The sequence below is a fragment of the Rhincodon typus genome, chromosome 26, assembly GCF_021869965.1.
Source record: "Rhincodon typus isolate 14 chromosome 26, sRhiTyp1.1, whole genome shotgun sequence".
Taxonomy (NCBI): domain Eukaryota; kingdom Metazoa; phylum Chordata; class Chondrichthyes; order Orectolobiformes; family Rhincodontidae; genus Rhincodon; species Rhincodon typus.
In genome coordinates this window covers 30998594-31017069 of record NC_063357.1, presented here as the reverse complement: position 1 = coordinate 31017069, position 18476 = coordinate 30998594, and the positions used below count along the sequence as shown (strand labels likewise).

Genomic DNA, 18476 nt, shown 5'->3' with positions numbered 1-18476 from the left:
AAAGTTATCGGACGCATGAGCTCATCCAGGGCTCCAAGTATAAAGATTATACAATAGAAGCAGCGGCTCCCAGTATACATATCATATGGACTGAGGTTTTGGAACTTGTACATACATTATACTACTCATGACACACCTCCTGTGTACATTATATTAAAAGATACCATAATATTTCACAAAACCATTATGTGCCTCACAACAAAAGATTCAGGTTCCTTGCATGTGTATATTCACACTGTGGCAAGCTATCACATGCATGGATATTATAATGTAGACATCTGAAGATTCTAGACCTTCTTCTGAATCTGCGCATTTACATTTATTATGAAGCTGTGTTATTTGAAGTATTAATTTATACCATCTGTTAGACATACATATGGAATCTTTTAAAATAGCACTTCTCAAACAAGGATAAATGTTGCATTTTACAAAGGAAATAGGCAATAAAAGTACACTTAAGAGGGAAATCAGGAGGACAAAAATGGAACATGAGATAGGTTTGGCAAATAGGGTTAATGAGAATGCAAAGGGATTCTACAAATACATTAACTACAAAAAGATAACTAGGGAGAGAATAGGGCCCCTTAAAGATCAGCAAGACCACCAACGTGTGGAACCGCAGAAGATAGGGGAGATACTAAATGGGTATTTTACAGTGTTTACTGTGGAGGAGGTAACTTGGGTAAATAAATAGCAACGTCTTGAAAAAAGCCATATTACAGAGGTGGCAGTGCTGGGGAGTCTTAAAACGCACTAAGATGGATAAATCCCTAGGACCTGATCAAGTGTGCCCTAGAACTCTGTGGAAAGCTATGAAGTGATTGCTGGGCCCCTTGTTGAAATATTTGCATCATTGATAGCCACAGGTGAGGTGCCAGAAGACTGGAGGTTGGCTAAGGTGCTGCTACTATTTAAGAAAGGTGGTAAGGGAAAGCCAGGGAATGAGAGACTAGTTAGCTTGACATTGGTGTGGGCAAGTTGTTGGAGGGAGTCCTGACGGACAGGATTTACATGTATTTGGAAAGGCAAGGACTGATTAAGGATAGTCAACATGGCTTTGTACATGGGAACTCATGTCTCACTAACTTGATTTGAGTTTTTTGAAGTAGTAACGAAGAGGATTGATGAACGCAGAGCGGCGGACGTGATCTATATGGACTTCAGTAAGGCGCTCAACAAGGTTCCTCATGGTAGACTGATGAGCAAAGTTAGATCACATGGAATACGGGCAGAACTAGGCATTTTGATACAGAACTGGCTCTAAGGTAGAAGACAGAGGGTGGTGGTCGAGGGTTGCTTTTCAGACCGGAAGCCTGTGACCAGCAGTGCACCACAAGGATCGGGGCTGGGTCCACTGCTTGGTGTCATTTATATGATGATTTGGAAGTGAACACAGGAGATATAGTTAGTAAGTTTGCAGATGACACCAAAATTGGAGGTGTAGTGGACAGCGAAGAAGATTACCTCAGAGTACATAGGAACCTTGATCAGATGAGTCAGTGGGCCAAGGAGTGGCAGATGGAGTTTAATTCAAATAAATATGACGTGTTGCATTTTGGAAAGGCAACTCAGGGCAGGACTTGCACACTTAATGGTAAGGTCCTGGACAGTGTTGCTGAACAAAGAAACCTTGGAGTGCAAGTTCATAGTTCCTTGAAAGTAGAGTTGCAGGTAGACAGGATAGTGAAGGCAGCGTTTGGTATGCTTACCTTTATTGGTCCATGCAACTAGTAGAGGAGTTGGGAGGTCACGTTGCACCTGTACAGACATTGGTTAGGCCTCTTTTGGAATACTGTGCGCAATTCTGGTCTCCCTGCTTTGGAAGGGTGTAGTGAAACTTGAATGAATTCAGAAAAGATTTGCAAGGATGTGGCCATGGTCGGCGGGTTTGAGCTTATAGGGAGGGCTGAATAGGCTGGGGCTATTTTCCCTGGGGCATCGGAGGCTGACGGATGACCTTGTAAAAGTTTAAAAAATCATGAAGGGCTTAGATAGGGTGAATAGCCAAGGTCTTTTCTCCAGGGTAGGGGAGTCCAAAACTAGTAGGCATAGGTTTAAGATGAGAGGGGAATGATTTAAAAGGGACCTAAGGGGAAATTTTTTCGCGCAGAGGGTGGTGCGTGTACGGAATGAGCTGCCAGAGGAAGTGGTGGAGGCTGGTACAATTACAACATTTAAAAAGCATCTGGATGGGCATATGATTAGCAAAGGCCAAATGCTGGCAAATGCGACTAGATTAACTTGGGATATCTGGTCAGTGTGACAATTTAGATCAAAGGGTCTGATTCCATGCTGTACAGCTCTATGACTCTAACACAAGCTACTTGACTGGAGTTACTAAGTTTTTGGAGTAGATTTGTAGCTCAGGTTGTGGGTGTTGAGGTTGGTTGGCTCGCCAAGCTGGTTTGTTGTTCCGCAGACGTTTCGTTACCGTGCTTGGTAACATCCTCAGTGCAGCATCGGACAAACAGGAAGGAAACTAACAAGAGTACATGAACACCAACTGGCTACAAAAAGACACGACCAATACTCATTCATCTCAATCCACATGGACAAGGAGAACGATGACTCCGACTAGGACAACACCAAGATCCTGGGACAGGCTAGGCAGAGACAAGCACGAGAATTCCTGGAAGCATGGCACTCCACGAAGCAGGCTATTAATAAACACAGTGAACTCGACCCCATATACATTCCACTACAGAGGAAACCTGGAAGTGAGGCGATCCATCGCAACGGACGCCAGAGTTTAAAAGCCAGGCGGGAAAACACACCAATGCTTCATCAGAGGCTGCACTGAGGATGTTACCAAGCACGGTAACGAAATGTCTGCGGAACAACAAACCAGCTCGGCGAGCCAACCAACCTCAGGAGTTACTAAGTTTACAATACAGTCGGCTCTGCTGTAACCTGAGATTCCTCCACGCGAATTGGCTTTAAGGCGATTGAAGAATGTAAACTGCTACTTGTAGAACGTGAACTTTCCTTACATGTATTAGCTATAACATAATTCCAGCCTCATTAGTTTAAATGGCACGGCTATTGTGTGATCTTCTTATAATGCGAGATTGCACGAGAATGGAACTATCACGTTATAGCAGAACCAACTGCATTTTCACAGAAAGGTCACATCACTCAGTTTGTAGGTGTTTTGAGCACAGATAGACAGAATGCGTTACAGGGAAAAATAGCCACTGCTGCCCTCATTCCCTGATTTTGAAAGCTGAAGTTCCACTGTATCCCACAACTAAGAGATCCGATTTAAGCTCTGCAGTTCTGACACATCCAGTTGCAAATGATGGGGAGCAACTAAACAACTAACAGATGGTGGAGGCTTGACAAGTATCTCCAACCTCAATAATGAAGGAACCCAGTGCATCAATGCAAAATATGGCTGAAACATTTCATCCATCCTTCGGCAGAAGTGCCGAGTGGCTGACCCATCTTACCATCCTCTTAAGGACTGCCATATCACAGGTGCCAGTCTTCAACTTATTTATTCCACATTGAGAAACAGCTGAAGCCACTGGATACTGCAAAGGGTATAGGTCTAACAACATACTGAAGTCTTGCACTCCAGAATTAGCTGTATTCCTCGCCAAGCTGTTCCAGCACAGCAACAAAACTGTCATCTACTCTGAGGTCCGTTGCGATGGATCGCCTCACTTCCAGGTGTCCTCCGTAGTGGAATGTATATGGGGTCGAGTTCAATGTGTTTATTAATAGCCTGCTTCGTGGAGTGCCATGCTTCCAGGAATTCTCGTGCTTGTCTCTGCCTAGCCTGTCCCAGGATCTTGGTGTTGTCTCAGTCGGAGTCATGGTTCTCCTGGTCCATGTGGAAGCTTGCCCAGGCATGCCCTATACACAAAAGGATGGATAAATCTACCCAGTCAATACAGTCCTATCAATCATCTCTTGATTGTCAGTAAAGTGATGGAGCACTGCTTGCAAATGAGTAACCCACTCACTGATGTTCGGTTTGGGTTCTGCCAGGACCACCTGGCTCCTGACCTCAATTACAGGCTTTGTCCAAACATGGGCAAAAGAGCTGAACTCCACATGTGAGATAACAGTAATTGCCTTTGATATTAAAGCAACATTTGGCACAGTGTGATTTCAAGGAGCCCTAGCAAAACAACAACGGCAATCAGGGGACAACTCTCCACTGCTTGGAATCATACCAACACAAAGAAGATGGTTGTTATGAGGTCAGTCATCTCCGCTCCAGAACATCTCTGCAGAAGTTCCTTCAGGTAACATCCTAGGTTCAATGATGTTCAGCTGCTACATTAATGACGTTCCCTCTTTCAAAACATCAATGGAAATCTTCACTGATGATTACACAACGTTAGTACCATTCATGACTCCTCAGATACTGAAGCAGTCCATTCCATATGCAAAAAGAACCTGGACAACCAGTCCCACCACCTGGACAAGTGACAAGTAATATTTCTGTCTACAAGGCAACTACAAGGCAAAGACCATCTACAAAACATAGAAAAGCTAACCATCGCCCCCTGATGTCCAATGGAACTACCATTGCTGAATTCCCCACCATCAACATCCTGGTTACCATTGATCAAAAACTAGACTAGTCATCTAAATATTATGGCTACAAGAACAGGTCAGAGGCTAAGAATTCTATAGCAAATAACTCACCTCCTGACATTCAAAGCCTGTCCACCATCTACAAAGCACAAGTCAGGGATGTGATAGAATATTCTCCACCTGCCTGGACTAATGCAGCTCTAACAACACAAAACTCATCATATCCAAGTCAAAGCAAAGCAACATTCTTAACTGGCATCCCATCCACTATGTTCAACATTCACACCCTTCGCCAAAGCACAGAGGTGTGAACTATTTACAAGATGCACTTAGTAACACACTAAGGTTTCTCTGACAGCACCAAAGCAATGACCTATATCACCAAAAAGTACAAAGCAGCAGATGCATGGGAACACCATCACTTGCAAGTTCTCCAAGTCACAAACCATCCTGACTTGGAACGATACTACTGTTTCCTCACTTTTTCTCAGTTAAAATCCTGAAGCTCCCTGCTTAGCTGTATCGTGGGTGTCTGAAAACTGGAGCAGTTCAAGAAGAGCGCCCACTATAACCTACTGCAGGGCATTTCAGGGTGGGCAGTAAGTACTACATGCATTCTACAAGTTAATAAAAAGAATATTACTACAAATGTGGCATCCTTAAAGGAGAAGACAATTGATACACTACTATAGCTAGGAAGATAGAATTAAGCCAGCTACAAATGAGCCAGGAAAAACCCCCAGTTCCAATATCGAGTGATAAGTGATTTCAGCTGTAATCCAGCATTTGGGACAATCTGAAAACAAATATATTTTCCTCAATGTAACTGTCACTTGGCCAAAATACGTTCAAGGAAGTACTCTGCAGAGTTTTAAATTTTATCATGCTTGAAGGGCATTGTATGATTTTTCATGAAAGGTAGAGTGAGTCACAGATGTACAGCACAGAAACAAACGCTTCGGTCTAACTCATCCACGCCGACCAGATAACCAAGATAAATCTAGGCCCATTTGCCACGATTTGGCTCATATCCCTCTTAAACTCTTCCTATTCATATACCCATCCAGATGTCTTTTAAATGTTATAATACCAGCCTCCACCACTTCCTCTGGCAGCTCATTCTATACACGCACCACACTGAAAAAGTTGCTCCCTAGCTCCCTTCCAAATCCGGCCCCCTCACCTTAACCCTATGCCCTCTAGTTTTGGACTCTGCCACCCCAGTAAAAAGACCTTGGCTATTTACCTTATCCACGTCCCTCAGATCTTATAAACCTCAAAAAGATCACTCCTCAGCCTCCAACGTTGTGGGGAAAATAGCCCCAGCCTATTCAGTCTCTCCCTACAACCCTCCAACCATGGCAACATCCTTGAAATCTTTTCTGAACCCTTTCTAGTTTCACAACATCCTTTCTATAGCAGGGTGATCAGAATTGCACACAGTATTTCAAAGGTGGCCTAACCAATGTCCTATACAGCCACCACAGATTGCCCAACTCCTATACTCAATGCACTGTCCAAGAAAGGCAAACATACCAAATGCCTTCTTCACTATCCTATCTATCCGTGACTCCACTTTCAAGGGACTATGAACCTGCACTCCAAGGTCTCTTTGTTCAGCAATACTCCCCAGGATCTCACCATTAGTGTACAAGTCCTGCCCTGATTTGCCTTTCCAAAATGCAATACTTCATTTATCTAAATTAAATTCCATCTGCCACTCCTCGGCCCACTGGCCCATCTGATCAAGATCCGTTGGACTGGAGGTAACCTTCTTCACTGTCCACTACACCTCCAATTTTGGTGCCGTCTGCAAACTTACGAACCATTTGTCCCACGTTCATATCCAAATCGTTCACATAAATGATGAAAAACAGTGGACCCAGCACCGATCCTTGTGACACACCACTGGTCACAGGCCTCCAGTTTAAGAAGCAACCCCCCACCACCACCCCTCTGTCTTCTACCTTTGAGCCAGTTCTCTATCAAAATGCCTAGTTTCCCCTGTATTCCATGTGATCTAACTTTGCTAACCAGTCTATCATGACGAACCTTGTCGAATGCCTTACTTAAGTCCATATGGATCACGTCCACCACTCTGCCTTCCTCAATCCTCTTCGTTTCTACTTCAAAAAGCTCAATCAAGTTAGTGAGATACAATTTCCTATGTACAAAGCCCATGTTGACATCCCTAATCAGTCCGTGCCTTTCCAAATACATGTAAATCCTGTCCCTCCGGATCCCCTCCAACAACTTACCCACCACCGATGTCAGGCTTACCTGGCTTTTCCTTACCTTCTTATCTTTCTTAAGGTTGTCTTTTTAAGATAGTGGCACCACGTTAGCCAACATCCAGTCTTCCAGCTCCTTACCTGTGGCTATCGATGATGCAAATATCTCAGCAAGGGGCCCAGCAATCACTTCATAGCTTCTATGAGCAGAATTGCACAAGGTATTCCAAAAGTGGCCTAACCAATGTCCTATACAGCCTAGAACAGAGTTCTAGGGTACACCTAATCAGGTCCCAGGCATTTATCCACCTTTATGCATTTTAAGATGTCCAGCACCACCTCCTCTGTAACATGGAATTTTTCAAGATGTTGCTATCCATTTCCCCATCTTCTCTATCTTCCATATCCTTCTCCACAGTAAACACTGATGCAAAATACTGGTCAAGTTTCTCCTCCATCTTATGAGGTTCCACATATAGGAGGTTCTGTTCATCTTTAAGGGGCCCTATTCTCTCCCTAGTTACTCTTTTGTCCTTGAATGTTTTTGTAAAATCCCTTTTGGATTGTCCTTAAAACTTTTTGCCAAGGCTACCTCCTGACCCCTTTTGGCCCTCCAGATTTCCCTCTCAAGTATACTCCTGCCTTTATACTCTTCTAGGGATTCACTCTAGCTCTGCTGTCTATACATGACATATGCTTCCTCCTTTTTCTTGACCAAAACCTCAATTTCTCCAGCCATCCAGCATTACCTACAACTACCAGCCTTATCCTTCACCATTACAGGAACACAGTGTCTCTGGACTCTTGTTATGTCATTTTTGAAGGCTTCCCATTTTCCAGCCATCCCTTTACCTGCAAATATGCACCCCCCCAATCAAGTTTTGAAAGTTCTTGCCTAATATTGTCAAAGCTGGCCTGCTCCAATTTAGAACTTTCAGGTTTAGATCTGATCTATCCTTTTCCATCACTATTTTAAAACTAATAGAATTATGGTCACTGGCCCCAAAGTGCTCCCCCACTGACACCTCAGTCACCTGCCCTGTCTTAGTTCCCAAGAGTAGGTCAAGTTTTGCACCTTCTCTAGTACGTATATCCAGATACTGAATCAGAAAATTTTCTTGTATATACTTAAATTCCTCTCCATCCAAGCCTTTAACACTATGGCAGTCCCAGTCTATGTTTGGAATGTTAAAATCCCTACCATAACCACACTATTATTCTTACAGATAACCGAGGTCTCCTTACAGATTGGTTTCTCAATTTCCCACTGACAACTGGGAGATTTATAGTACAATCCCAATAAGGGGCAGTTGGACATTTTCACATGTTAAAACCTTTTGTTAATAATGTCTGTTTGAGCAAGTTCTTTTGCAATAAACGACTTGTTTATTTGTTATTTAAAGGGCAGGTTTTCCTGAGACTTCCGGTCTACAATCTAACTTATAATTTGCAATATCACGTTGCTGTGGATTTATTTCATGGTAAATGGAAGAATGGATCAAGGGAAGGAATCAGTCCACTCCAGCAAACTGGTTTGTTAACTGTGTAATTCAAAAACACACACAGTGGTTTGGGAGTGGTGTGTGTATTATCTGTACACACACTTTCGCTTTGAGTTTATGGGCACAAAGTTGCTGCAAAACTAAGTTTGGGAAAGATCCGTACAATATTCAAATAATCAGAAACTGTGATGAGGAAGTGATTTCCAAAGAAGTATAAATTGCCATATTTACCTGGATGATGTGCGGCAGTGCTAGCTTTGTAAAAATAGAATCTTGTCCTTGGCTTTAGCAGGAGTTTTGCTAAATGTGCAAATACAGCGTCTTCATGTGCATTTAATTAACCCCAGAATTAAGTCTAACAATTAGAGACAGAACTGTACAGCTTGGAAACAGATCCTTCAGTCCAACTTATCCATGCTGACCAGATATCCTAAATTAAATCTCGTCCCATTTTCCAGCATTTAGCCCATATCCCTCTAAACTCTTCCTATTCAGATACCTATCCAGATGCCTTTTAAATGTTGTAATTGTACCAGCCTCCACCACTTTCTCTGGCAGCTCATTCTATACACACACTACCCTCAGCATGAAAACATTGCCCCTTAGGTCTCTTTTAAATCATTCTCCTCTCATCTTAAATCTATGCCCTCTAGTTTTGGACTCCCACACCCAGGGGAAAACACCTTGGCTATTCACTCTATTCATGTTCCTCATAATTTTGTAAACCTCGAAAAGGTCACCCCTTCAGCCTCCGGCAATCCAGGGAAAATAGCCCCAGCCTATTTAGCCTTTCCATACAAGTTCAAACCCTCCAACCCTGGCAATATCCTTGTAAATCTTTTCTAGACTCTTTCAAGTTTCACAATATTGTTCCTATAGCAGGGAGACCAGAATTACATGCATTATTCCAAAAGTGGCCTAACCAATGTCCCATACAGCCGCAACGTGACCTCCCAACTTATACTCAATGCACTGAACAATAAAGGCAAGCGTACCAAACGCCTCCTTCACTATCCTGTCTACCTGCAACTCTACTTTCAAGGAACTACGGACCTGCACTCCAAGGTCTCTTTGTTCACTAGCCCTCCCCAGGACATGACCATGAGTGTGTAAGTCCTGCCCTGATTTGCATTTCTAAAATTCAACACCTCACATTTACCTAAATTAAACACCATCTGCCACTCCTCGGCCCACTGGCCCATCTGATCAAGGTCCTAAGTATTCTGAATAATGCCATAATTGCCAGGTATTCATGATCACTCTCCTTGGCTCTCAAAGTGAATGACTTTGGAGGCAATGAATTGTTGGAGAAGATTTTAAAAGTTTTAAATTCCATCATTTCTTTGGCTTTTATTAATTTCTAAAATAATCCATTCTCTCTCCTCTTCTCTGCTTCTGACCTGTACCTGATCTTAAAACACTGAATTCACCCACTCCAACCCCTTTAAATTTCTCAATCCTTAAACTTCAGTGGTTAAGGAGATATTCTAATCCATTGCTCACTAAGACCCCATCCATCTCGCTGTCCTCTCTGCAATATAAAATATCTTTGACATTCTTTATGAAATAAATTTGCTCAAAAGTTAACCTCTTGCTTTTACAGAGTCAATGATATAGACAATAACCTGTATCCTATAAACCACGAACAGAACAATTGAGATCTGTACATGAAGATGATCAAATCTAACAGCAGCCTCTAGTGGGGAATAACTGTAAGAACAACACTGGCGATGACACTGATGAATGCATCATAGAGATTTGTGAATCCCACAATTGATCGTATTAGTCAACACACTTCCAATCAATTCATCCATTCACCAAAGCTTCATCTGTTACCTTTTTGGCCATCAGGAATATAGACTCTCAAACCATCATTCACCAGTCTGTCAGTCTCAATCGTTTAAGTTGAAAGGGACATTTCAGCATTAAACACCATCAAGAAAAGTACTGGTGTGCAAAGATGCCAAGCAAGCAAAACAGGTTCAGGTTGCTAATTCTACTGAGAACTGTACTACCACCTAAAGCAGCAACTCGAAATTCAGCCTCTCAGCACATTGTAGTTTGAGTCTTAAGTACACTAATGGCCTCATATTTCAGCACAGTGCGTTTAACTTTTAAACACATTGCATTCAACCATCTCTCAGGACAACTTCATTGGATACAGCAGGGCAAGATACATGCAAAGGCACTTCTGTGATGAAGTGTTCCGTTTGAGGGTTGATGTAGCGCTAGTAATGATGAAACTAGCTCTTGGAAAATGAAAAGTACCAATGAGTTCGACTGGATGTATAGTCATATTTCACCTTGAGGTTTTCTGCTTTGCCATCTATTTAATTATATGCTCACTGCAACACGCCAGAACTACACAAGAAACAGGAAGAGCACCTATACAAAATCTTCGCTATGAATGGATACCCCCGCAACTTCATCTGCAGGTGCCTACTAAATAGGAAATACCAAGAGGACACAGTATGCCCTACACACTGCCATATCAGAAGTGACGAGACTCATAAGACAAGGAATCATGGTAGCACACAAGCCCACAGCAACACTACGTCAAACACTCACAGGGATTAAAGGCCCCATACCCACGACATGCAGAACCAACGTAGTTTGCAAAATATAATATAAGGACTGCCACAAACATTACATCAGACAGACAGGAAGGAAACTAGCCATCAGAATACACGAACGTCGGCTAGCAGCAAAACGACACGACAAACTTTCCCTAATATCAGTACACTCGGACGATGAAGGCCATCTGTTTAACTGGGACAACATAACCATAGTAGCCCTAGCCAAACACAGACATGCACGGGAATTCCTAGAGGAATGGTTCTCAACCCATAATGCAGTCAACAAACATATAGAATTGGACTCCACATACAAATCCATACAGGACAGAACCGGAAATGACAACTCACCATAACAGATCGGAAAGTGTAAATTTCAAGCGGAGTAGAACAACATTGCTTCATCAGAGGCCTCACTGATGATGATACCTAGCATGGTGACGAAATGTCTGAACGAAAACAAGCCAGCTTGGCGAGCAAATCAACAACCTCACCCACAACCCAAGCTACAAATCTTTGCAAAAACCTTAAGAAGTTTCCCTAGTGTTATAAATTCACCCAAGCTCCTCTCTTCCTTCAACCTCATTACTTCCAGGAATAGGAGATGTTTTTATATCCTCTTATTAAAATGGAAGCAAAGTATTCATTCATTGCATCTGCCATTTTTTTATCTTCTGTTAACTCCTTATTCTTATTCTCTTGAGGACTAACTTTTTTCCTTTTAGATACATGTAGAAACTAACTGTTTTTAAAAAAATTCCTAGCTGGCTTCCTCTCATGCTCCAAGTTATTTGCCCTGATCAACTTCCTAGTCGTTCCCTGCTGTTCCTTATTATAGACTGTAGGGTGCAACAACAGTCTCAAATTAACACAAGTGTGAGAGATGAGTGTTGTTTTTGGCAGCACCTAGCCACACCTGCATGACACCTGACAAAATGGGTGTGGCATCATCTAATCTTTCTCATTTTACAATTACAACAAATTAGGAGTAAGAAATAGGGTTAATTTGTATGTTTTCAAATACAGTCATAGTCAGAAAAGAGCAGGACCACTGTGCACAGACATCACAGAGCTCAAGTGCCAAAGCACTGTAAAAATACAATTATAGACAATATCAGAATCATCAGAAATATTGCAGTCAGAACAAAAAGGGGACACAATGCAGATATTGTACAAAGGGTAGTTCACTGTTTAAAACAAAAGCTGCAAAGCCATAGATTTCACAGCAGGGAAGAGAGAACATCATTGTACAGATGCTACAGGAGAACACGATAGAACAGGCCACTTTCCAAGATTATTGTGATAAAGAACTGGGCTATTGCATATGAATACTATTCATCCAGAGAAATCCGAAGTCACTGTACACATTTGGCAGTGCTATAATATTTATTCACTAATTAAGTTACAGTCCATGCAGAATTAGATATGTCACTAGGACTAGCATTTCTCTGGCATGACAGCTGCTGAAGGTGCTTGCAGTACCCACTTACACATCTGTACAGTATTTACGTACAGCATACTTTTACAGCCATACAAAATGTGCACATAACTCCACTTTTTAGACGTAGATCATTCATGCAGCACAAAATCCACTGTACCCCTTCACAGGAACACGGCCTAATGATCCTTGCTAGAGCTACTGTGTACATTTCATCTTTCCTGATGTATTTTTACTTTAATGCTAGTTAATGTAAAACTTTATAATTTGGATCTGTCCCTGAATATCTTTTCGTTCGTACTGTGTAAAAAGTTGCTATTTCACACAAAGCAACAATTTCCATTTAGAAGGAATCACTACAAGGCTATCTAAATGTTGTCACTTGATCCAAGTTTCGGGATTTACTGGCAAGTGACGAACATTGCTTATCTTATGAGACCTTATGTCTTTTTCAGCTTCAAACCACAAGTTCAATGACCTTTGGCAATTGCATTGGTTTGGCTGGTATTTCAGGAATACATACATGTAATATCACCAGTGCACAAGAGCACATTGAAATTTGCATGCTGTTGTAGAATCTTCTCTTGCTATAACGTGCAGTGCTCTGACTTTGCAAAGCACAGAACACTTCTTTAAAGACTTGTTTGTCAAATTAAGAAACACATTTATGCATGGAGGATTCTTTCTAATTCTCTCATGACTGTATTTAGGAAATCCCAACTGTAAAAAGCAGATAATACTAACATGTATTCACCTAATGAATATTTAGTAATGGGGTAGAGGGGTCATGCTGTCATTCAGAGAGGTATAGTGAATGCAATGTGTTCAAAGACCAATTTCAAACACGCACTTAAAGATCACGCATCCAAAAGTTTGAAAAGTTCATAGTCACAACCTCATTTGGAATAAGGTACAAGGGAATGTAGGTGATGGACATTATTTTAAGAATAGATGAACTTGAAGGTTTTGAATGGAAGAAAGATAAAGAAGATATAGGGTGACATACAAGAAGCAGCTGAAGAAAAGGTCAGCAGTGAGGAGGTGATAAAGGTAGAAGCTAGGTAAATTCTAAGAAAGATTTATCCAATATAAGGTGGTGGGCAAGAGAAGGTTGGTATTTTAAAATAAACCTTCAGGAAACTAATCTTTTTTTTAAGAACAAAGACAATAAGTGAGAATAAAGGGATAAACTCTGGGCAAGAGATGTACAAGAGGAGTGACAGACTTGAGTTATTAAGGAACGGGATCACGGTTTAAAGACTGGGAGTCAAATAAATTGCATCATTATTGGCGAATTTTATAACTATTCATTGGGGGAAGGCATTTTGGAATTACTTTACATAATGACCTATAATCAAGTTAACTCAATTTCACATGAAGACAGTCAAAAATAGTCACTATAACATGGCTTTAAACAAAACAAGCTATATACCAGTCATCTCACAAGTGGCACATCTTACATAACAAATTAGTTTAATCAAGGCAGCGTTCATTGACACCTGCGACTGTGGGCAACTATGTCTTGGCACTCATTCAGGAGCACATTTGCACATAATTCCAAACAAGCCATCATGTAGATTTCACATGTAATGTCATGCATTCTAATGTCAAGCGTACATGTAGAACTGTGCACGCACAAGGAAGTGCATGCGATTTTGAAATGGCATTCAGTGGTGGTGAAGAGGGGATGTTGTTTGGGGGAGGTTGGGGGGGCAACTCCCACCAAGAGTACAGCATTTCAGTGAAAAGGGAGAACAAGGAGGGGCCAGGACCCAGGAGGCCCTCTCCCCTCCCGCTCCGTTCCTCCACGGTAACATTCTTCTTTCCCACATCCCCTCTAGTTCCCTCTCCCCACTCCCAAATCTCTACCCGCTTCACAGGTCCCTCATGCTTGCCGATCCCCAACACTCCTTCCCTCGATTACCCCTTCCCCTATTTCCCACTCCCCACCTCTTCCTGGGTCCTCTCTTGCCCCACACTCCAAAACTATTTGTAGGGGAGGTGATGGCTGAACTGTTAATCCAGAGACTCAGATAACATTCTGGGGAGCCGGGGTTCGAATCCTGCCACGGCAGATAGTAGAATTTGAATTCAAACAAAATATCTGGAATTAAGAATCTAATGATCACCATAAATCCATTGTTGATTGTTGGAAAAACCCATCTGGTTCACGAATGTCCTGTAGGGAAGGAAACTGCCATCCTTACCTGGTCTGGCCTACATGTGACTCCAGACCAACAGCAATGTGTTTGACTCTGAACTGCACTCTGGGCAATTAGGGATGGGCAATAAAAACTTCCCAGCCAGCGATGTCTTCCTCCCATTAATGAATAAAAAAGGTGCCTAAGCAATTTAAACCAGTATATAGTGCACTGATGCATCCATGATGCAGGAATAACTTAACAGTTTAAGCACAGAAACAATCTCAGCCACCCTTGCAATGTAGATGCCACTGTTCTCACACCTAATGAGAATGGCTCCTCAATCTAACAGATAGCTTTAATTCGCAACTCAGCATAAATATTGGCCTGGAAACAGGGATAAGTGCCATATAGGGAGAAGTAGCATGGGATCCTCTCCATCAACCTGAGAGAACAGACAGGGTACTGATTTAATTTCTCATCAAAAAGACTCAAGAGCATGAGAGAGAAGTAGGCCACCTAGCCCTTCAAGCCTGTTCTACGAGTCAATGAAATAATTTAGACAATGCAACTCTCCCTCAGGACTAGGTTTAAATATCAGCCTTAACTTTTGTGCTAGACATTCTGGAGCTAAATCTGAACTCTTCACATTTTTATTTATACAGTGTGACTAATGCATGGAGAGGGAAAAAAGGTCGGATAGTCAAGGCTAAGGTAACAGAGAACAAGTTGTTATTCGAAACAGAAATAGAATACCAAGGCTGAGATAAGTTAAAATAAGTTTGGGGGTGAGGAGGAAGGGTGAGAGGTGAAGGAAATGGAAAAGCAAAGGATAAAGTGAGAATGGTTTGGAGACCACACATGCTGTCAGTGACAAATTGATGAATGGATATTTTAGTCTATAAAGCCAAATCATGAAAACAGGTCAGAGCCACTCAGTCAGGATTCTGTCAAGCTTCAAATGACCTTCAATACAAAGGTCATGGATGGAGTCCATCGTCTTACTGCAGTTGTGCAGAGATTTTTCAGGGTGATGCAGTAGGAGAGATTGATAGTTCATTGGGGGTATCAATAAGGGGAAGCTCACTAGGGACATCAGCAGGTAACAAAAACAAAGGGGATTGATGTAATCTGCTTTGTAAACCTATCCAATTATCCTTTTGTGCATGTATATTTGCTCTGTCATATCTGGTGACCCAGCCTATATCTTGGCCTTTGGAGCTGTATTTTAGTTTACTCAAAATTTTCCTTTATTTTAATCATTCGCCATCTTTTACAACGGCCTAGTGGCACTGTCCCTACTTCTGGACCAGAAAACCCAGATTCAAGTATCACGTGCTCCAGAGATGTCATAACATCCCTGAGCAGGTTGATTAAAAAAATATTCCTGGCCTCAACTGTTCAGGTCTGTCACATGTTAATTCGCTATCTTTACCTATAAGAATTAACTCACTTGTAATTGCTGTTGACCTCACTGACTCTCCAGACATTTTGCAGATCAAAACGCATTCTTTCCACTTCCATTTCGAAGCGGTGACAAACGTGATCTCCTAAAGAAATACAGGAAGAACTAACAGTCAGGTTTAATTATAACACAAAATAGCTACCTAATATTAAGACTTTATTTCAATGTTTTCTTTGTGTTCCTGATTTGCTTTATTAGCCAGGACAGTGGTACATGTGAAATTATACAACCCACCCAACTTGATAAAGGTGCTACCAGAGACGAGAATAATTCTCAGATGGCAGATCAAGAACTGCCAAACTCAAACACTGCTCACCAATCTATGGCACAGACTTCCCTAACCGAGGGATTACCACTCTCCACTCACCAGGATGACAGAGGTGCACATGCTGATCTTCCTCATCAGCACAGATTCCCAGACACCAAGCATGATATGCGAAGGCAAACAAATCCTCCAGTCTTGTTGGCTGGGCAATCACTTTATTTAATCTCTTCAGCCATTCCTGACATTGTTTAAATGTAGAAAAATGACACCTGTGGAACAGTAAGACTTTAGAAAACTAGAGCACACCCAAAAACAAAATTCACACTCTAATACAAACAGTCAAATGTGTAAATATTCTTATTCAAACCTATATGTTAGACACTCGAATATTTAGGATTAACCTTCAAAAACAGTCAAGATATGATCTCAATTAGATATCATTCAGTCTTAAATTAACAGAATACAAAGTATAACCATTCTAGCAGTGCCCACTTTTAGAAATCATAGTCTGCCAATGTAAGGGTATTGTGCTGAAATTCATCTTGCAAACCCATTTTCCACCAGTTGTTGGTACTAAATGTTAGTTTTATCAGGTACATTCCACTGCACACCACAGTGTATCATATGGAATTGTAGTAGGTGAAACACATCATTATGAATAAAGCAAAAGGATGATGAAAATTCTTGGGCTTCAAGGGTGAGATTGCTAGGACCCTTAAGAACAGTCTGTGTCCCTCTATATGAGCTGTAAACTACATGACTGTAACAACCCGGGTCTGCTGGCTGGTGGGGGTTGGTGACTACTGTGCCACAATAGTCCAAAATGAATCAATCCATATTGTTAATTCGCAAAAGGCAGGTGAGCAGGAAAGGTAACATGCACCTAAAGGAAGCATTCTGATGCTAGCTAGCCAAGAGAGATCATCTGACCTTCAGTCCATCACTGAAGTTGAACAAATTTTCCATCAAGGATGGAGGTATTAGTAGGTGATCAAAAGCTAGGTAAAGGTGTGAGAATGTATGAAAAGGAGGAAAGGAAGGAAAAGAAGGTACAGATGTTAAGAAAACAATTCCAGAGCACGGTGTCTTCACACATCAAGGTACAACCACCAATACTGAGAAGGAGGGAAGAAGGATAAACAAAATGCAAGAATTGTAGGAATACAGCTCAGAAGACAGTTACATAAAGAGAAACGAGAGAAATGTCAGCAAAACAAGGAGGATATGCAATGGCACTTGGTATGAGATGGGTACAGGCAGAAGAGGCTTCGATGATCTGAAGCTTATGAATGGTTAGTAAACAGAAGGCTAGACAGAGGAGTGTCAGAATAAGAGATAGAACATTTAAGACAGAAAGGAGGAGGAATTTCTTCTCGGCGGGGGGGCAGTTAATCTACAGAACTCTCTACCCTTTTCTCTAAGGAAGCTAAATCATTGAGCATGATCCAGTCAGAAACTGATAGATTTCTGGGTACAAGTTACATTAAGGTGATTTGGGGATAGTGAGAAAAGGTGGCACTGAGGTATATGATCAGCCGTGGTCTAACTGAATGGAGGAGCAGATGCAATGGGCTGATTGGTCGACTGATATTCCTACAAGAGCAGTGTAATATTTCAATATAGAGGTGTGGTAAGCATAGAAATAGACAATATTATGAAAAAGAGGTGGTGGGGTCAGAAGGATAGCTCTGGATCAAATAGGATTGTGACCCCTTAATTCAAAGTCAATTAAATTATTTGACACTAACTCTTATGCATAATATTTCAACTTTACTGTGTTGTTTATGTTCTGAATTAAAATAGTTGGATCAGTTCTTTTTAAGAGCATAAAAACTGAACGCTGTTTACTGATAAGTTAAAGACGTGCATTAAATATAGTTCCCAAGTTGTTCAACCGAGGTCCAAGGAAAACCCTTGGAATCAAAGCTTTCCACTTTCCTCACGCTGCAAATAAGCAAAGTCAAAAGACAAAAGCAGACATTCTGAATTCAAGGACTACAGTAGTATGTTTACCTTATGGTTTCAAAATCATCCATTAACCAAGGACAAAAACAGCCTCTGGAATGACACTACCAGGCAACACAGACTTCATGGACCACCCAAATATTACAATATCCTGTCAGCAGAGCTCATGTATTTGTTGCCATATAAATTTGAGTGAAGGAAGACGACAAATGTCTCACTGTTTACTGAAAGTGACAAAGGAGAGCTAAGACTGGAGGTGGTAAGACTCACTTTGGTCCCCTTTACAATCTCACATTTAAAAAAAGACACTTATCACGGATCCAAAGCACAACTCATCAAGAAAAATCA

The 18476-nt window shown here is 41.5% G+C and overlaps 1 protein-coding gene across 6 annotated transcripts in view; it reads right to left on the bottom strand.

Moving 5' to 3' along the window:
- mtmr4 (myotubularin related protein 4) overlaps nucleotides 1-18476 on the bottom strand; it is a 141868-nt gene that overhangs the window by 30371 nt on the left and 93021 nt on the right. For all 6 annotated transcript variants that reach the window (XM_048612531.1, XM_048612530.1, XM_048612534.1 and 3 more), the window contains 2 exons: nucleotides 16266-16432; nucleotides 15887-15983 (listed from right to left, as the gene is read on the bottom strand). In XM_048612531.1, coding sequence (XP_048468488.1) covers nucleotides 15887-15983; nucleotides 16266-16432 — 264 coding nt within the window. The remainder of the gene's footprint in view (nucleotides 1-15886; nucleotides 15984-16265; nucleotides 16433-18476) is intronic.